Source organism: Camelina sativa, chromosome 15 (assembly GCF_030686135.1).
Source record: "Camelina sativa cultivar CO46 ecotype springtype chromosome 15, ASM3068613v1".
Classification (NCBI taxonomy): domain Eukaryota; kingdom Viridiplantae; phylum Streptophyta; class Magnoliopsida; order Brassicales; family Brassicaceae; genus Camelina; species Camelina sativa.
Window position 1 is genome coordinate 2491111 of NC_141894.1, and position 20839 is coordinate 2511949.

A 20839-nucleotide genomic window follows, 5' to 3' on the forward strand; every position below is an offset into this window, starting at 1 on the left:
TAGTGAAAAGAAAATTAAAATAAAGCGAGTGTGACTAGGCAGAGAGACTTGAGAGAGAGATGGTGTTGGTTTGTTTTACTTTTTACTTTATTACCATTTGATTTCCAAAACAACCCCACATTTTGTACTATACTACAGTCAATGATAGCAGAGCAGTAAATAAAAAGATGAGTCAACACCAAAATCTGTCTCATTGAGTAAAAGCTTTATCTAGTTCTGCACTCAAAATCCCTGTTCTGTTTTGTCGTTTTGTTGATATTCTCATTGGAAAAATTATATGTTCAGTCCGAAGAAACAAACCAATGATAATGATTCAACTTAGTAAGTTAACCAATAATTGAGTTTGTTTTTCATTCTGATTAGTGAGGATGTCGTTAGCTTAGGCTCCATTAACATTTTTTTGTATTAATGATTTTGTTTATCTAAACACTTGCAGGCAAAACAATGTAATGAAGACTCTCATAACATAAGTTAACTAGTGTAAGTTCTATTATATGAGGACCTTAATTTCATTATAGTGTAAGTTCTATCTATACTCAATTGTTACCCAAATTAAGATCCTCATAATAGAACTTACACTATAGTGAAATTAACTCTGTTCTATTAGCGAAGTTACACAATTTCATAGGCACAAATTACAAATATCTGTTATATCTTTACTTAAGTTAAGAATCACATAATAGACTTGGTAGGTACTAGGTAGTGTAAACTTTGGTAGGAATCAGCTTAGTGGGGGATTCGAGGTCAATAATAAGTATGTAGAGACTAGAGAGGCTCATATCACCTAAGTCGTATGGTTTTTTTGGTAGGGACCTAAGTCGTATGGTAAAGGTTGGAAATCAAAGGATTGAAGAAGAATAGGTTTTGACTAGTGTTGTGGTGGTGGCTGGCCACACAGGTGGTGAACGAGTGCACGTGTAGCGAGATCATGGAGCAGGATTCGAATTTTGGTTTCATGCACACTTCCATGAAAATGGAGGCTTTCTTCTAGCGCTTGATGCATGGGGGACTTAATTAGTGAATTTCAAGACTTAACGTTCTTATGTTAGTTAGGGAATATTTGTCACTAATAATCTCTTTATATTTATAATAAAAATACAACGTGGTTTGATATTTCTGGAAAAAAATAAATAAATAAGTTATGTGATAAATTTTAAGAAAACAGAATAGGAGGAGTATATGATAGATATGTTTACTAAATCACAATTTTTGAGATATATAAAAATCAGAGACAGAATAGGATTTGTGTATGTATCAATTTGTCCTATCTCGAGATGGAAATACGAATACGAATAAGAAACAATTTATCCCATCTCGAGATGGAAGTAGGAATAGGATTTGTGTATATATCAATCAATTTAGTAACAGAGACGGTCATTATTCAGAAACCAAACTAATTCTTCCAGTAAAAGAAAAAAAAAACCAAACCTCTTCAAGATCCATCCTTCGAGCAACAACACGATGGTTCTTGTTAGAAATCCTCGATTCCTAAATCTCAAGTTACAACCTTCCACCACTACTCCATCTACTTGCCCCAGCTTTTTCCCCATCGCTGCCGCTTCAATGGTTACTTCCTGTGCAAGCAACAACATCTCAACTACTGATCTGGATAGGATCAATGTTCTCGGTAGCGGAAACGGCGGAACCGTCTTCAAAGTTAAGAACAAGACAACCTCAGAGATCTACGCCTTGAAGAAAATCAAAGAAGACATGGATTCAACCTCCCGCCAGCAACTCCTCCGCGAGATAGAGATCCTACGTCTCGTCAACTCTTCTAGCATCGTAAAGTGTCACGACATCTTCCAGAATCCTTCCGGAGAAGTATCTATTCTGATGGATTACATGGATCTCGGCACGCTAGAGTCTCTACGTGGCAAAGTCGTTACAGAGGATCAACTAGCTTTGATGGCTCGTCAGATTTTACAAGGTTTAAATTACTTGCACGAGCTCAAGATTGTTCATAGAGATATCAAGCCAGCGAATCTACTACGTAGCTCGAAAGAAGAAGTCAAAATCGCAGACTTTGGAGTAAGCAAGATCGTGGCCAAGTCTTTAAACAAGTGCAACTCGTTCGTGGGCACGTACGCGTATATGAGTCCCGAAAGACTCGACAGTGAAGCTGAAGGTGTTACAGAAGAAGACAGATTGAACGTTTATGCAGGAGATATATGGAGTTTTGGGCTTACGATGCTCGAGATCTTTGTGGGTTACTTCCCGCTGCTTCCTCAAGGACAGAAACCAGACCAGGCCGCCATAATATGCGCCGTGTGCTTTGCAGAACCACCGAAAGCCCCCGAAGAATGCTCTGACGAGTTGAAGAGTTTCATCGACTGCTGTTTACGTAAAAAAGCTAGCGAGAGGTGGACAGCTTCTCAGCTTCTCAACCACCCTTTTCTCCAACACCAAGATTAGGGTTAGGGTCAGTGGCGGATCTACGTTACATTAATTTTTAAATATTAGCAGTGTGTGTAAAGGAGTGAGCAAAATTTGTAGAAGAGCATGTTCATTGGTGAGAGATCAACTGAGTTTCTCATCATAAATATTGATTTTTTTTAATGCATAAAATTTTGATTTAATATAATATTTTATTGTAACTTAATATTTTTTATATAAGTTTTTTAAAATATTTATTTTGTTAACTTATTTTGCATTTTATCATAAATTATATAAAAATTATTAATATTTTTAAACATATTAAATTATTTATTAAATATATTTAATTTTATTAATTAGTTATATTTTATACCATTTATCATATTATCAATAATAAAATTATAAGTACTAATATAGTTAGTGAAAGCTTCACAATACTAATTTTTTTTTCAACTCTCATAATTTGTTTAATCATATTAATATTTTTATTGTATTAATTAATATTAATTTTAAATAATATAAAATTATGCATAATGGAACTTTTTGGAAAGCTAATTTTATTTTATGATTTATAAAAAATATAAAACTAAAAAATAACAACAAATAAACTATTTATTTAAGCTTTTAAGTTTTTGTAGATTTAGTTTATTAGAATAAAATATAGTAACTAAAATAATGACATGTGTCACCATATGAGAGGATATTATGAGTTTCTCAAAGTTTCTCATATGAAAAATCTTGAAAACCGATTAATATTATTTATTTTAATTATGAAAAATTCTATGAGAAATTACAAATGCTCATGGTCTAAAGTTCTTGTTAAACGGATGTAAACAAGTGTCAATGAGTTAATGAAATTTTAATGGATTTTAAACAAACGAGTTTTAACTGGACAATTAGTTAAACAGGCAGGGTCTAAATGGGTCTGGACCACCCATTTTAACATCACTACATTTGAACATTATAATCCTTACCCAGTTGGTAAATTGTTCCCACGTAAAGAATTTGGTAAGGAGTTCGATGACCTGTTTGGTCAGTTAGCATTTATCGTCGTCGCATTTTTAATTTTTTTTATTCTTAATCAATTTATTTTTAGAATAAAAGTACATGCTTTTAGTTCTATTTTCACTTTAAATTTTTAAAAATTTAATTGTTATTTATTTTATTGCAAAATATACATATATTTTAATTTTAAAATATCAGTAATAAAACTAGTAAATTAATAACATTAAACAATATTATCTCTTTTTATAGTTAAATTATCATTTTAGAGTTTAAATTTGTGTGATATGATAAGATAAGTAATATTAAATATATTACAATATTTTTTTATTTTATAATGAATTTTACGTTTGTATATAATGAATTATAAGTTTGTATATAAATATATTAAGTTTCTAATTGATAAATTAATATATGTAATTAAGCATTATCATGAACCAACATAAACAATACTTTCAAAATGTTTGGCTTATTTTTTTGATTTCAAACCTTACAATATATTTAAAAATACAACATATATTTTAACATGAACAAAAATACATATTTATCAAAAATATTATTAATTATATATTATGAGAGTGTCCAAAGAGTGCACTCCTACGCATTAACACTCTTAGAAAAAATTTAGGATCGAAAATTAGAAGTGGAGAACTGTTCTAAAAAAAAATTGGATCGGATGCTTTAAGTCAAATTAAATCAGAACAAATTGACTCATTGTATCTTAATTTTAAGAGAACAAATAGAGTTAGCTCAATACCTCGGTTTGATTATTTAACCGGGTTATTGGAATTTAAAATTAAAATGGTGTATTTTAAATTAGCGAAGAAATCGCACATTCACTCTCTTTCGCTCGCTCACTCCTTAATGTAGAAACCAAAAACCCTAATTTCTGAACGAAGAAGACGATGAGCGAGTGGAACTATGTCGTTACGGCTCAAAAGCCAACCTCTATCACCCACTCTTGCATAGGAAACTTCACAGCTCCGGAGGAACTTAATCTCATTGTTGCGTAAGTAACCCCTTTATAGTTTTCATCATTCGCTGATTTTGTTTTCATCTCTCTGCGATTCTGTTTTCATCTCTCTGAATTCCCTAGCTCATCACGCTGTCAATTGATTTCTGTTTCCTTTTCTCAAGAAGTTCTCTAGAATCCAGATCCATCGGCTTACTCCAGAGAGCCTTTTGCAGACTCTACTTGATGTTCCTCTATATGAGAGAGTGGCTGCTATGAAGTTGTTTCGTCCTCCTGTCAGTATTATCCTACTTTTTCTCTCAGTCCTCCTAGCTTCAGATTACTCTGAGCAAGCCACAACTATAATTTGATGGTATACTTCATCTTGGTAGTATACTATATTTATAACCACACGAATTTCCTCGTCGCATTTTTATTTATATTCTATTTCTTTTTAAAACAAAACCATATTCTTTTAGTTCTATTTTCACTTTAAATTTTTTAAAATTTAATTGTTATTTATTTTATTGCAAAATATACATATATTTTAATTTTAAAATGTTAGTAATAAAACTAGTAAATTAATAACATTAAACAGTATTATCTCTTTTTATAGTAAAGTTATCATTTTTAGAGTTTAAATTTATGTGATATGATAAGATAAATAATTTTAAATATATTACAATATTTATATTTAATAATGAACTTTACGTTTGTATATAATGAATAAATTAATAAATTAATATATTATTAATATAATGAATAAATTAATATAATGAATAAATTAATAATTTTAGAGTTTGAACTTTAAGTTTGTATATAAATATATTAAGTTTCTAATTGATAAATTAATATATGTAATTAAGCATTATCATGAACCAACATAAACAATACTTTCAAAATGTTTGGCTTATTTTTTCGATTTCAAACCTTACAATATATTTAAAAATACAACATATATTTTAACATGAACAAAAATACATATATTTATCAAAAATATTATTAATTATATATTATGAGAGTGTCCAAAGAGTGCACTCCTACGCATTAACACTCTTAGGAAAAATTTAGGATAAAAAATTAGAAAGTGGATTACTGTTCTAAAAAAAAAAATTGGATTGGATATTTTAAGTCAAATTAAATCAGAACAAATTGATTCACTGTATCTTAATTTTAAGAGAACAAATAGAGTTAGCTCAAGAACTCGGTTTGGCTATTTAACCGGGAAATTGGAAGTTAAAATTAAAACCGAAATTAGACCCGGATCCAGTGTGTACCGGGTTAAATTAAGATTTCCGGGTCATAGCAGAGAGCTACCAGACGCAAACGATGAAAGCGATCCAGTTGCTGTGGGAAGCGATAATGGAGGCGACGAAGAGAGGAAGACGGAAAGAAGATGACGACGGCGACGGAGAAGAAAAAACCAGCAGAAAAGCTTCACCAGAATCCCTCGTTCTTCCTCCGGAGATCATCACAGAAATTCTTCTCCGATTACCGGCCAAATCGGTCGGGCGATTCAGGTGCGTGTCAAAGCTCTTTTGCTCTTTATCGTCGAATCCTAGGTTCGCGAAGAGTCATCTCGATCTAATCCTCCGAAACGAATCCGTACGATCTCTCCACCGCAAGCTTATCGTATCTTCACATAATCTCTACTCGTTAGATTTCGATTCGATTGGATGTGAAGGAACTAGGGATTTAGCTGCTACGGAACTCAATTATCCGCTTAAGGACGATGCGAGCCTTTTCTCTGAGATGATTAGGAGTTACGTTAGGGATCATATGTGTGATGATCGTCGTGTGATGCTTACGCTGAATGTGAAACCTTATAGAAGAAACTGGGTTGAGATCGTTGGATCTTCCTATGGTTTAGTGTGTATCTCTCCTGGTGAAGGTGTTGTTTTCTTGTATAATCCAACCACTGGTGATTCCAAGAGATTACCTGAAACTATACGATACGGAATAGATAATTTCCAAAGTTATGGATTTGGTTTCGATGATCTCACTGAAGATTACAAAGTGGTGAAGCTTGTTGCTAGTAGTGACGAGGTTCTCGATGCTAGTGTGTATTCTTTGAAAGCAGACTCATGGAGAAGGATCTGCAGTTTGAATTATGAGCACAACGATGGTTTCTACACGTCAGGTGTGCATTTCAGCGGTGCGATTCACTGGGTGTTCACAGAGAGTAGCGGTAACCAAAGAGTGGTCGTAGCATTTGATCTTCGAACAGAGGAGTTTAGAGAGATGACATTGCCTGATGAAGCTGAGGATTGTCAACATAGGTTTAGAAACTTCGTGGTCGGTAGTCTCAACGGATGTTTGTGTGTTGTCAATAGTTGCTACGAGGAGCACGATGACTTATGGGTGATGCATGAGTACGGTGAAGCTAAATCATGGAGCAGAATCCGGATCAGCTGGTTGTTTAGGTCGATGAAACCTCTGTGTTCGACTAAGAACGATGAAGAGGTTCTTCTGGAGCTTGATGGAGGCATGGTGTTGTACAACTTTGAGACTGATGCATCGAGTGTTCTTGGAATTCGAGGTGTTAAGCTCAGCGACGGGTTCGAGGCTAATACATACCTAGAGAGCCTCATATCACCAAACTCTTATGGGATATAATAACCGATAACATTCATATGAGCATTGTTTTAGTTCAGAAACACAAATATAAGTATTCTCATTGTAATATGTATCATCCATAGACTAAAACTAATAATACTGCGGAGTGGCAAATTGAGTGTACATAGTTACATACACATAGTTGTATCTAAATTCTAAATCAGTGGAGAGTATTCAGTACTTTTGTTATTAAGAAGATTAAAGGTTAAAAAACGTAACTCTCCGGTCTGACTATTAAACCGGGAAATTGGGACTAAAGTGTTTTTTGAGAAAACCGAATATGACCCGGGTCCAATCGTTTTTTAAGAAAATTTGCCTAAATGTTTTGTAGTTTTTAAATGGTTGTTAGTTTTTGGCCATGAATAGGGTAATTAGTTTTAGATGGTTTTTGGTTTTTAGATTTTAGATTTTAGATTTTCAATTTTGGTTTTTGATTTCTTGGTTTTTCGTATTTACTGTTGAAATTAAAATTAATAAATAAAAAATAAAAAATAAAAAATAAAAAAAACTCAAAAATAAAAAATGTTCTCGTTGAAAATAATTATTTTTTACAAAAACCACAAATTATGGTTTTTAGTTTCTCTTTTAAATTTAAAGAAACCACCCAAAAACTAGTTTCTCTAAATTTAAGTGAATCTATTTTTGAAAATCTTGAATGGTAAAAAATACACTTTCAAAGAACCAAAATCCAAAAACTACTTAAAATCTAGTAAACATTCAAGACCGTTGGCTTTTAGTTTTTGCAAAAATTTGAATGGTAAATTAATTAGTTTTTGGTTTTTATATATAATTATTCTTTAAAAAAAGGTTTTATTGAATATATTATAGTTTTTATATTAGGAAAAAAAAAAAAAAAAAAAAAAGTAAAAGTTACTAAATATTTTTCTAAAGATCCACAAAATGTGGGTTTTTGGATTCCTAGAATTGGTAAAATTCATCAGCTAAGTGGATTTTGCATAATTAAGCCAAATTCTCATATAAAATCTGATATGCCATTCAAAAACCTTAGGGTTTCATGTCACGCACAAGTAAAAAGAGTAACAGACGAGCAACGTTTCATAAAAGCGACAATGGAGGCGGCGAAAAGAGTAGATGACGTCGGCGGGGAAGAAGCTTCACGTGAATCTCTCGATCTTCCTCTTAATATAATCACGGAAATCATTCTCCGATTACCGGCGAAATCGATCGGGCGATTCAGGTGCGTGTCGAAGCAGTTTTACTCTTTATCGTCGGATCCGGGGTTCGTGAAGAGTCACCTAGAACGAACGAACGAACGAACCACCGGAAAATCATCGTGTCTTCGTATAATCTATTCTCGTTGGATGTTGATTACCTAAATCTCCCATAGAAGAATACGTATTACGTGACGCTCCAGACGGAGTTCATGGTCGTGTACAACCGCAAGACTGATGCATCGAGGAGAATCAAAATTCGCGGGTTCAAGGAAGGTGTTGGATTCGAGGCCGATACATACGTAGAGAGCCTCGTATCACCTAGCTCTTATGGCAAAGAGAGCCGAGCAAGTCTGCTTTCTCCAAAAGACAACAAAACATTCCCATCAGTGCGTTGTTGTTAAGTTCAAAAAACCAATGACTACTGCGTGATGAGATAACAAATTAAATTGTCTTAAATCTAGTTTAATCTAAAGCCTTTGCTAGGTTTATTATATAATTAACGAATGGTTGGTCAATGAAAGTTGAAGTTTCTTTCTCCTTAATTCGCTTCTGCCTCTCCTAACTTTTCGTTACTTCCTTTTTGTTTGTTAAAGATTATATATCCATCTTAGATCGTTTAGTTCTCTGTTTATATATGTAATGTTGTTCTTGAAAGTCATGCTGCAAAAAGTTCAATACGATAGATAGTGAGAACTCGATAATGATTTACCTAGTGACTTTTAATTACATTGTCCCTAAGGTGACAATGTTTTCAGCAAGGTGGCTTTTTAATCTACAGATGACTTGGGTCGCAAGAAAATGATATATATAGATATCTTCTTGTTGAAAACAATGATAAAGCAAAAGCCCTAGCTAGTGTAAAGAAAATCTTTTCAGGTGACTATGTTTTCCAGCAAGCGTACGTGCCTGATTTGCTTGATCAAAATCTGGTTTGACGCTGGTTCAAGTTTGATTCAGACCAGGGATTACGTACAGATTAATTCACGCTAAAGACAACGAAGGAATGGCACAAACACAGAAAAAAAGCATTGGCAAGTTCGTGGAATTGATGATTTTGATGAGCTTAGTGCGCATAGCGAGAGGATTCAACAACCTACCAAAATATATAAGTAGAAAGCATTACTAAATACTAACAACTTGATGAAGTTGATGCTATGGACGGAAAAAAAAAGGTAAGAATTTACAGCAACGATAAGAAAAAAGGAAGCGTAAAACAAACACGGCATTCTAATTTGGTCTAATAATTACATTAGTGCATAGAGGATGGTGAATAGATCATAGATGTAAGAATGACAAACTTTTCTCACACCAAAAAAAAAAAAGAATGACAAACTTTTGACTTATATTGAAAAGTTGATAAAGACATGCAAGCTGATCTATATTGAAGCAAGAACGCGCATCGTAATGGGTATAAATAATGCTACAACACAGAGGAAAAATCACATCATATCATTCTTACAAACACATTTACAAAACACCACTAGTTCTTACCAAAACACATTTTAGTTCTTAATTAATTACAAATTTACAACAATATTGTTTTGCAAGATGACGATGAATAATTTGCAGAATTTTGCTCACGCAAACGCAAACGAAGGTAAATGTCCAATAAATTTTAATTACACAGAGTTATACAACTTTATAGTTACTATTCTCTTCTTCTCGTCTATCAACAATTATATTGTTTTTCTTTTTTTTTTTTTCAAGATATCGTGCAACTTCCTCAAACTTCTAGAAACGGTTGGCTTGATACGATGGATATTCATCAGCTACTGCTCCGGTACGGTGAGTTTCCTACTACAGTGACCGAAGGGCTCTACATTCTGAACTTGACTCAGATCATGACAAACACTGATGGACAGTGCCCCCTGCTTAGGTTCATATAGGTTTAAGACGAATACAAATATATGGCAATTTGTTATTAAAAAATGTTAAAACAATATAATACAATGGTTATTCATACAATACGTAGATGATATGTATTTTTAATTATTTATTTATTTATACTATTTTGTGACTATGATCAAATCATCTATATATATAGATTGTTTGATTGTTTAATACATTATAGTTTACATAAAATTTTATATAAATATAAATTATAGGTGTGATTATTTATATATAGCAACAAATTAGTTATTTTTTGGTTCTTTAAAATGTTAAGCAAATATTAACAAAAAATAAGAAAAAACATATGTAAAATATGAATAAAACATAAGTAAAATATTTTTACGTATGTGTTTTCACTACAAAAAAAAGCTTTTAAAGTCGGTTTTAATTTAACTTAACTACAGTTTATAACTGACTTAAAAAATTTGCGTCCCAGAATTGAATCAACACAGTTTTGAGATCTCGATTTATTGACCTAATTTTTATCATATTTACACGAAGCTTTCTCTAGAAATAAGTTCATACCTTACCGTTGGTTTGTTTACTTCAGTTTAATTAACAATGTTAAATTCCTTCTTTTTTTTAATCTTTACATTGTTTATTGAAGTGACGTTAATAAACTGACGTTATCTAATAAATCTCTTGTAGTGTTTTATAACACATAATATAGACTCTCAGAAATGATATCATCTATTTTTATTGTCACGTTAGCATTTTGTTAGTTCATTAAAAATATATTTTCGTATAAAATTTAGATACAAATTTTCAACTTTCATGTGATTTTTCATTTTACTTTCAAACATTTAATACATTATATAATACTCTATTAATACAAATAAAATTTTTAAAAATATGAAATAAGAAGAACTAATAACAAACAGAATATCATAATTTTTTTAGAAAAAAATGTAAACACATTTTCAAACTAAAATACATAACCTAACTAAAAAATATGGCATTACAATTTTTTACTATATGGCATTACAATTTTTTTACTATTTTGTCTTTTGTGGCTCGGCAAATGCCCTTTTCAATACACATAGTCACGATCGTCACTGCTCATGGATCAGCTCGGTCTCAACAACGCTTCAAGTCCAAAATCAAAATGTTCTTAAGCTTCGATCGGCGTATCTAGATATGGCTGATGGACGAATATTGCGACGCCAAATATACCGCATACACGACGATGTCATGTAGTTAAGTTTCATATATTCTTTTATTTTCTTGCCCTTCCCATATATTTTGCTTTTTCTTTTTCTTTTTTTCCCCAATTTTTTTTTAACTCAGTGTATTACCTAATCACACACACCGATAATTAGTTAGGTTCTTTAATCTCTTGTTCTTATATTTTTTTTTTAATTTGTTGTTTTTTATATGATATATAATATATACACAACATAATAAAGGCTTCATCGTCATTTTTTTGCTTATCAAACGTCCTAAGTTTCTACTAGATTCATATGTATGAACTTCCAAAATGTCGTTCTCTTGTTGTTAAAAAAAAAAGAACTTCCAAAATGTCCAAATCTTCCAAAAATTCTAAGTTGGTAGGTTATTCACTTTCCTAGGATTTTTTAAGGAAACAAAACGTGAACAAAACACGAGAACGAACATACATGTGGTCACTAAACCCACCGATTTTATCAATGAATACAATTGGCCACACCACTTCGACGACCACTCCACTGCCACCTCCTTGTCTGATGATTTTAAGTTAACAGAAGGGTTAGGATTTACATTGGCGGCCCGAATTCCATCATCTCTAATAAAGTAAGGCTTCATCGTCTTCTTGGTTTTTCAATCTGTAACAGAGGAAATGAAGTCTTGAATGAAGTTGTCTATGTGTATGTCGACTGGTTAGGTAGAAAATATTCAACCTTTCTACCAAATTAAGTTGTCTCACTAAAGCAATTTTATACTGCATCTGTCAGGACTCAGGATCAATCCTTTATACAATATTAAGCCCGAGTGTCATTAACTGCTGAACTATAAACTGAATATAATGGCAAAAATGATCCAAGAGCTCAGACATAAATGAAACAGTGTTAATTCATAAGGAGGCATAACAGAGGGAGAAGTCTGCAGCCGATGAGGCAACAACACAACCCAAATGAAAGAAACTGAGAAGGACCACGACACAAGCTTTTGAAGATTTCGATATTCAGATTATAAACTCGAGAAACAAATTTAAGAGAATCAGGACAATGACCTTACTTGGTTTCCTCATCTCTGCCAACACAGTTTCTTCCCACCCTCACGCATGATCTCATATGCAAGCTTATACTTCTCCAGAGAAGATGTCCCAAACTCTATATACTTCGAAGCTGCTTCCCTCAGGCTCCAGATCATCAAGGCCTTAAGGTCCTGAGAAGTCACGCCTGATTCTACATCGCGTACAAACCCAAACTCCGCGTTTTTGGTCCACCGATGCAGTATATATCGAGATGGGAGTTCTCGAATGTCTAAGAGGTTGAACACTTTCAAGATATGTCTGCACAGAAGCCCTTCGTACTCAAACATCTGACAACTGCAGCTTGCATTGAGATTCGATGCACTGAAAGTCACCGCGTGCTTCTCATTCTCGTTCCCACATTTCCTCACCAGAAACCTGCTGATAGCTCCTTCCTCATAGGTCTTTAAACCAAGGTAATTATAAGATTGAGCAAGCTCGCTCTGGAAAATTCTGAAAATGGTGAGCGTGTACAACCTTCTGCATTGTTCTTCAACGGGTTCTTTCGTTTGTAGAAACGGCTGCAAGTTATAAGAATTGAAATCCTCTTTGCGTTCCTCTTCACGGCGCTGCTCTAGTCCTTGCTCATACCGCGAGATGAACTCCCTGAGAGACGTTAGAGAATTAAGAGAAGTTCCGTAAAATGGCTCGAAGGTGCCGTTTACAGGGATTCCACCAAAGAAACTGGCTCTTAGATATGCCGGTACCCAATTCTCTCGTTTTTCATATATTTCTCTGAGCCACATGTTATCCCTAAGGCCGTACTTGTTTACCAAAGCACTCCACATAGTGTCAAACTCGACCGTTGTCTGCGACTGGTATAAACATTTCTCGTACTCGTACTTGAATTCATTCGGGAATGACCTGAGATTCTCTCGTTCTTTAGACCTTATTTGCCACGCTGAGAACCGGTGATGTGCCCCGGGAAAGACTTGAGCCACTGCTTGTTGGATAGGCAAGTCTTGATCAGCTACAATAGATCTCGGACGACGCCCTGACATGGCACGAAGCCATGTCTGAAACAACCATGAGAAAGCCTCTTTAGATTCATCAGCAACTAAAGCACCCCCGAGAAGCACGGGTTGCCTATGGTGATTAAAACCAATAAACATAGCAAACGGAACAGAGTATTCTCCTTTTCTATATGAAGTATCAAACACAACAGCATCACCAAACTGGCTGCAGGCAAATCTTGATCTGCTATCTGCCCAAAAGATGCTCATGCAGCTTCCATTACTATCAAGCTCGACGGCGTAAAAGAATCCCATGTCTTCTGCCTGTTTTGACTGAAAGTAATCAAAAAGCAATGGATACCATTCCTTTCCTATGGTGTTTTCTCTGGCTTTACTGATGTGATTGCTGAAGTCGTTTAGTTCAATAAGATCCACAGAATCCAACCCTCCTGTCACATCTTCTGTTATCTTTTTCATACCAGCATTCTTCTTTCCCGGTTCAAGCTCATGATTATGATCTTTATTGAGACGATCCACTATCCAACCTCCAGAGTCTTGTCTTTTGATCCTCATGTAAGCTCCACAGCCCATTCTCGAAGGATGCTGAAACCCTTCTTTTGAACAGACAAATCTTCTTGATGTAATCGATCCGTCGACTTTTGATCGAAACAACTGACCTATCCGAACTCTAAAACCTACAACTTCTGCATACGCTTGATAAAACTGGCAAGCTTCATTAGCTGAGCTGAACTCCAACCCTGCATAGGGTTCAGTAGCCTTGGGCTGCGTTTGCACATCACTCTCTTCAGCTCCTTTGAAGCGCTTAAAAGAGATCACACCAGAAGGGCATGACCTTCCTTTATCAGCCTCATCAACAACTTTCATCTTGGGTCTATGTGGAACCGATATGCCTAGCTTCGTGGGAGTCGGTGCTCTCTGTTGCACTGAAGGACGAGGAGTAGTCTCCTCTACATGACCTCCAAGCTCATGGTTATGCTCTTTCTGAATCTGATCAAGAACCCATTTGCCAGTATCTCGTCGCTGCACTCTGATAAACGCAGGACACCCGGTTCTTGAATTAAGCTGAAAACCTTCCTTAGAGCAAACAAACCTCCTCGAAGAAACTGTTCCATCGGTCCTCGATCTATACAACTGACCCGTCCTAACCTTAAAACCAGTCCTCGTAGCATAAGAATTGTAGTAGTCCCTTGCTTCCTCTGCAGTGTCAAACTCTAGTCCAATATACGGTTCAACTCCAGAGTCTCCTTCATCTTCACCAATGCCATTGTTATTCATAATCCGCATACCTAATGGGTAAGCTTTGACAACCATGTTGTTAGGCTCAGTATCTGCACTGCATCAAACCAAAAAGTAAACGACAGTTATCTACTATCCAACTAATGTCAATGATGCTAAAACCTAAACTAGACGTTATTCTAGGAACAATTATTAGCCTTCAGTGCCATGTGAATAAATTGAAATGAGAAGTAATAAATGTTGGACACAGACACAGAAACAGTAAATACAAAACTGATACAGATTAATACTGAATTGGATTGGAAGACACTACTATCTGATCTCATCCCATTAAGCTTAGATCTCTAAATCATTTTTACACATTCTTAGTTTCTTACTTCTTATGTAACAAAAATCGCTAAAATGGAAAACTTTAAAAGAAGAAACAATGAGAATAGAGAATCAAACAAAAGCAGGGAAGTGCATATTAATCAAAACCCTCACATCTAATCCAATTGCAAGCAAACAACACCAGAAGAAGAAATAAAATTCCAAGGAAACAGAGAAGAGAGATTATAAAAAAACATAACGAAACACAAATTAGCAAAATGGATTTGTTTATTCCAAAGATTACCTCTCCATGTCCATCGAAGCAAACAGAGAGACCACCGAAACAGAGAGAAGCAGCAAAACCCTTTTCTTTAATAACGACGGAGATTGCGAGACAGAGCTCGGAAGGGTTCAAATGGTTTGGTGTGGCGATTAATTAGACTTCACTTATAACGAGTCTCAATTCTTGACCGTCACCATTATCCTTGTAGAGGTGATTTGCAACGAAGAAGATACACAATTTAGGGATTGAAACGAAGAAGAAGAAGATAGATAGACACAGATACAGAGAGGAGAGAGAGAGAGAGGGAGAGAGAAGAAGCAAGCAAAGCAAAAAAGCTTCCTTTTTTATCCGTCAATTGACCAAATATTTAAGATTTTGATGTAAATAATAAACAAAGCGATTTGATTACTTAAAAAGATTACACAAAACAAATTAAATTAACTTTCCAAAGGACATGGTACCACCACCATTTGTCTCCAACTCATTCTCATTAACAAAATAAAAAAGTCACCTTTTTTAACAGATTTAACAAAAAGGAAACACATTTACTATCCCCGGAGGATACAAATCGAACCGGACGATCAGGGAATCTCTGTTTCGTCCGAACAGTATCTTCTTCTCTCCAAAACCCGACCAGAGCAGAGCAGAGCGAGACGTCTCTATATCGCCCTATCCTGGTAAATATTGGCTACGCTGACTTCGATCACTCTCTGTATCCGGAATTCGAAACGGTGTAGCTTGTTTCTGTGTTTGATCGATTTGTTTTTGTGATAAAGTTTCGAAATTTCGATGATTTCTAAACAATTTAGATGATTCGATGCTCTGTTTTTTTAGTAGTATCAGATAATACTAGAAAGATTTTGAATTGAACAAAAAATGAATTGAATCCTCCAATTTTGTTTTGGGTACCTATGTACATTACACGCGGAATATTCTAAAGGTTGAATCAAAGAGAGTGAAGAAGAAAAAAATGATGATAATACCATCTCTTGTGTTGAAACACACACTGAGCTCTCAAATGCACAATGTATTGTGTTAACATTACACTTTCTTTCACTCGTAATGAACATTTTTTTGCCTCGTCGCTAAAAACCCCTGCTTTGTTGTTGTATCTTCTCCTCTCCTATTTATGTGCCATGGTTTTAAAATGTGTTTTGTTGTCTTTTTGCCCTCTACTCTTCTAATGAATGTCTTGATGAACGGTATAGATCATATGGTGCCCATAGATGATCAACGATACAAGGCTTTCTTGAATCTAGTCTCAACCATGGCTTCCCTTTCCCGCTCCAATGAAGAAGACTTATTGGACCAGGATGCAACGTTCTACATCTTCCTTCGAAATTATCACCTCCGAGACCGTGCTGGTTCCATCTATGGTTAACCGCTTTTATATCACCGGCGAATATGAGCAGAAACGGAGGTAGTGATCCCAAATGGTATATTCTCTTTTGCTTTTGAATCGTCATCCACTCTTCTACCTTCTGTGTGTATGATCCTTTCCTCCATTTGTTTACATCAACTACCATCACCCCTGTGTTGAAGTAACACGGGCGTTTCCCTTCGAGTACTTTCACAAGCACCGGGTCTGACCAGAAGGCTTTTGTGAAATAGTACGTGAAGTTTGCGTGGCAGTACTCGGGAGCTGCCACGACTTTACCTTCCATCTCCACATGCCAGAGCTTCTCTATGTCGTCTACCACAACGAGGTCAGAGTCTAGGTAGATGATCCGGTCTACGTTGCTAGGGATGATGTCCGCGAGGTAGATTCTCGCGTAGTTCAGCGGCTGGTCGAGGGCTTGCCTGATGGATTTAGAGATTTTGCTGCGGACGAGGTTTGGATCGAACTGATAAATCTTGAAGTTGAGGTAAGGAAAGGTCGATTTGATGCTGGTGAAGAGGTCGTTTTCGAAATGAGGGAGGGAGAGGAAATGAAAAGAGAGGTTTTCAGGACAAGTTGAATGCTGAAGGAGAGACAAAACGGCTGCCATTGTCCCACGGAGGTAGTTTGTGTCGAGAGTCATGGCGATATGGATTTGATCAGCCTCAAGGGTTCCGCATTGATCACCGTTTCTAAAAGCTGGGGCTTCTCTGAAAACAGGGAGAGTTGGAGCAGAGGGTTTATGAAGAATGACTCCAACACGAACCGCCATTGTGGTTGTGACCAAGAGGAGGAGGATAAAGGACAGGAGGCCTAGGAGTTGTGTATAGGAGAGGCTCCTTGAGGCCATCCTGAACCTAATTTCTCAGGTGAACTCTTTTATTATTTTTTTCACTTTTTTTATTTTTTATTTTTTATTAAAAAAAAGGGTTTATCATTACAAGTTAAAGAGATGAATTAGTTAATAGAGCCATTTGTTTAGGGAGGGGGCTAGAATAAAGGGTTTGGGGAGAGGCTTGTTTTATTAGCAGTCGAAATGTAGGGAAGAGATTGAACTTCGGACTGTTTCTCCCACACAATCTTTGTCTCAAAAGAATCCTAAATTTCCTATGAAATAGGAACAAGACAAGTCTGTTTTTGTCCCAATGAAACCGGAGATAATTTTTAGATTTTGTTTCTTCTTCCTTAGATTCTTAGCAAACTGGTATATGTTTTTTCTTGGACAAAAAAAAAAAAATTATGGCTTATTTTTAGGACAAGATTGTACTGATCTATTTGCTTTGCTGTCATATCCTTTTTAGTTCAATGCGCCGGCTGAAAACTTTTGAAAAAAAAAGAAATTGGTACCAAAAATAGAATAACAAACTTTTTATCACAAACAACAAATATTCTTATGCATTTCAAAGTTAGAGAGTTGAATGTTGTATGGATCGGACATATTCAGCGTCTTAGTGGTGAAAAGCTTAACTAGTGTCTCTGCATATATCCATAATTTAGTATACACTTGGTTCATTACAGATAAAACGGACACTGAACTGGTCTACTGCAATGTGTAAGCAATGACTTTGGACATGACATAACAAAACCGTAGTAGTCATGTGAAGAAGAGCTATTAAGAAGAATACGTGTGCAAGAATAAATTATAATTTATGGACCAGAGAAGATCTTTCGATTACAAAAAAAAGTGCATTCAATTACTGATAATGTGAGTTGGCTTTTCCAAAAACGACAAAGATACGATGTTTGGTAAACGCCAGTTGTATACGTAAGACTCGTCATTGCGACAAATAGAAAAATTTGAGTTAGGACTTGGAACTTATTCTTTCACCAATAATAGACATTTGCAGATAAGACAAAAAATAGAAATCGCAAATCGAATCTTTCTGCTACAAGATTTATTTCTCTACTTCAATGTTGCACTGTGAATTTTTTGGACTCACCATGTTATATATTAGAGAGATGTTATAGTTTTATTAGTTGAGAATTAAGAAATCAGTTTTAATCAATTTGCTCATTTGTTCTTATGAATGAAAGAAAACAAAAAATCCCAAGAAGAAATGTGCCGAACTAGTTAGGGCCCAATAAGACGTCAGGCCCGTTAGGTTTATTATTGATCGGGTCGAGAAACCCGACCCGTTACGGGGGTAAAACAAACGAGAAAAGTTGAATAATCTCATCTCTCTGTCTCTCTCGGGGAAAAAAGAAAAAAAGAGAAAATAATATTCATCGATTTTGTCAAAAAAAGAGTTTTTTTGGTTTGATTTGGGAATTCGTGCGCGGCTGTGGCAGAGAGGCCAAACCCACCCGTGTACTCCATCATCCGTCGGATCCACCAAACCCACCACATTCATCTCTCTCTCTCTATCTATCTTCTTCATCTTCATCATTCTTGTTTCTTTTCGAACAAAATTCATCTCTGCTTCTGCACTTTTTAGGGTTTCTCTCAAAAAAATTTTGACGCTTTCTCTTAAAAGGGTTGTTGACGAAATAACCCTTTTGAGGGGGGTTTGAGGAAGACCACGAAGGTGTAAGAAAGAAGAATTCGAACACAAAACCATCCCCAACAAGATAAAGTTACGAACTTTTCCCTTCTTCCTCTTCCTCTGTTTTCTCCATCTCAAAAAGATTCTAACTTTAGGTGTGAATCTCTTCTTTCCCCCTTTGCTTCTTTCCTTGCCGCGTTTAACACGATGACATCTGCAAAACCCTACACTTTTCTCTACGCCATTGTTGTATCCCACGATTTTTATTTTCCTGGAGATTTCTTGTTCTAACCCCTCCGAGCTAAAAAGATAAAAAAAGTTGCGATTTTTTTTTAGAATTCTGTTTTTTTTTTGGTGTTCTTGTGCGTTATGGGTTGTGTTCAATGCAAATGTTGTAGCCGGTACCCATCGTCATCATCAGATGGAGATTCTCGTGGACCTGTTGGAGCCAATGGTGTTGTCAAAGGGAAAGATCAGAAACCTCTTGGATCTATTCACGTTCCTTCTCCTAATTTCGACATGGTTTACTCTGTGTTATCTCAGCGAGGCTATTACCCTGATTCACCTGATAAAGAGAATCAAGACACTTACTGCATCAAAACCGAGCTTCAAGGTAACCCAAATGTTCATTTCTTCGGTGTGTTTGATGGTCACGGCGTGTTCGGTACGCAGTGTTCCAATTTCGTCAAGGAGAGGGTTGTTGAAATGTTGTCTGAAGACCCAACTCTGCTTGAGGATCCAGAGAAAGCTTACAAGTCTGCGTTTTTAAGGGTGAATGAGGAGTTACACGATAGTGAAATCGATGATTCGATGAGTGGTACTACTGCCATTACGGTTCTTGTTGTTGGGGATAAGATTTATGTTGCTAATGTAGGGGATTCGAGGGCGGTTCTTGCTGTTAAAGACAGGAACAGGATTTTAGCAGAGGATTTGTCTTATGATCAAACGCCTTTTAGGAAAGATGAATGCGAGAGGGTGAAAGCGTGTGGAGCTAGAGTGCTGAGTGTTGATCAAGTGGAAGGATTGAAAGATCCGAATATACAGACATGGGCTAACGAAGAGAGCGAAGGAGGGGATCCGCCGAGACTTTGGGTACAAAACGGGATGTATCCGGGAACTGCTTTCACAAGGAGTGTTGGAGATTTTACAGCTGAGAGCATTGGAGTTACTGCGGAACCAGAAGTGTCAATGGTTCATCTTTCGCCTAACCATTTGTTTTTCGTTGTTGCTAGCGATGGGATTTTCGAGTTTCTTCCAAGCCAAGCTGTTGTTGATATGGTAAGAATTAACAACAAAAACCCTTTGGAGACCTCAAAATATGTTTTTATGTAGAATCATGTTTTTAATAGTTGTGTTGTGGTCTGAATGTGGTTGGGAATGATGTTTTGCAGGTGGGGAGATACGCTGATCCGCGCGATGGATGTGCTGCAGCGGCAGCAGAATCGTACAAACTGTGGTTGGAACATGAGAATAGGACAGATGATATCACAATTATCATTGTACAGATTAAAAAGCTGTCTTAATGAATGATTCAAATTCCTATTTGCCCCTTTGTTTGATTCTGTACTGTATTGTCACAGATTCCTTCTATATAGCAGATGTTTAAAGTAATGCTTTCTCTCTCTCGGTTTCGTATATGAGCTTCTCTTACCAAGAGTAAATGACGTGTTTACTACGCTATTTGCTTTAAAACGTTGCTTGTTGCTGAGAATAAGATATTGACGACACAGACAAGTTTTTCATGTTTGTTTTGTTTTTTTCCAAATTATAGAATGAAAAAACATTATTGAAAAAGCCCGCCGATGATTTACTAGAAATCATCAACTAATTGCCTTTAGATTTAAAGGAAAACAACAGAAAGAAACAAGAAATACTGTTTACAAAGACATGAGACTCTCTATAGCAATTCCTTCATATATGACCAATCTAAAGCAGTGT

At 35.5% G+C, this 20839-nt stretch overlaps 4 protein-coding genes and 1 pseudogene across 8 annotated transcripts; 3 read left to right on the top strand and 2 right to left on the bottom strand.

Annotated features, from left to right (window-relative positions):
* Positions 1–1461: 1461 nt before the first annotated feature.
* LOC104748047 (mitogen-activated protein kinase kinase 8 pseudogene) lies at positions 1462–2412 on the top strand (annotated as a pseudogene).
* Positions 2413–5464: 3052 nt separating this feature from the next.
* LOC104744787 (F-box/kelch-repeat protein At3g06240) lies at positions 5465–7057 on the top strand. Its single transcript, XM_010465888.3, has one exon. The coding sequence runs from the start codon at positions 5657–5659 to the stop codon at positions 6941–6943; it is 1287 nt and encodes a 428-aa protein (XP_010464190.2). The 5' UTR covers positions 5465–5656; the 3' UTR covers positions 6944–7057.
* A 4416-nt stretch (positions 7058–11473) lies between these two features.
* LOC104744788 (protein FAR1-RELATED SEQUENCE 7) lies at positions 11474–15502 on the bottom strand. 5 transcript variants are annotated; one of them, XM_087488960.1, is made up of 3 exons: positions 15062–15502; positions 12218–14540; positions 11474–11810 (listed from the first exon to the last, which is right to left on the bottom strand). In XM_087488960.1, the coding sequence occupies exon 2, from the start codon at positions 14521–14523 to the stop codon at positions 12232–12234; it is 2292 nt and encodes a 763-aa protein (XP_087345086.1). In that variant the 5' UTR covers positions 14524–14540; positions 15062–15502; the 3' UTR covers positions 11474–11810; positions 12218–12231. The 5 variants fall into 5 exon arrangements, with proteins under 5 accessions (XP_087345086.1, XP_010464194.1, XP_010464195.1 ...); XM_010465892.3 differs by having other exon boundaries at positions 12223–14545; positions 15062–15426; XM_010465893.3 differs by having other exon boundaries at positions 12223–14540; positions 15062–15422.
* A 396-nt stretch (positions 15503–15898) lies between these two features.
* Positions 15899–17672, bottom strand: LOC104744789 (putative galacturonosyltransferase-like 4). The gene has a single exon (XM_010465894.2). It carries the CDS (start codon positions 17266–17268, stop codon positions 16213–16215), a length of 1056 nt encoding a protein of 351 aa, XP_010464196.2. The 5' UTR covers positions 17269–17672; the 3' UTR covers positions 15899–16212.
* A 786-nt stretch (positions 17673–18458) lies between these two features.
* Positions 18459–20512, top strand: LOC104744790 (putative protein phosphatase 2C 35). Its single transcript, XM_010465895.2, has 2 exons — positions 18459–20179; positions 20293–20512. Exons 1-2 carry the CDS (start codon positions 19271–19273, stop codon positions 20422–20424), a joined length of 1041 nt encoding a protein of 346 aa, XP_010464197.1. The 5' UTR covers positions 18459–19270; the 3' UTR covers positions 20425–20512.
* The last annotated feature ends 327 nt before the right edge of the window (positions 20513–20839 follow it).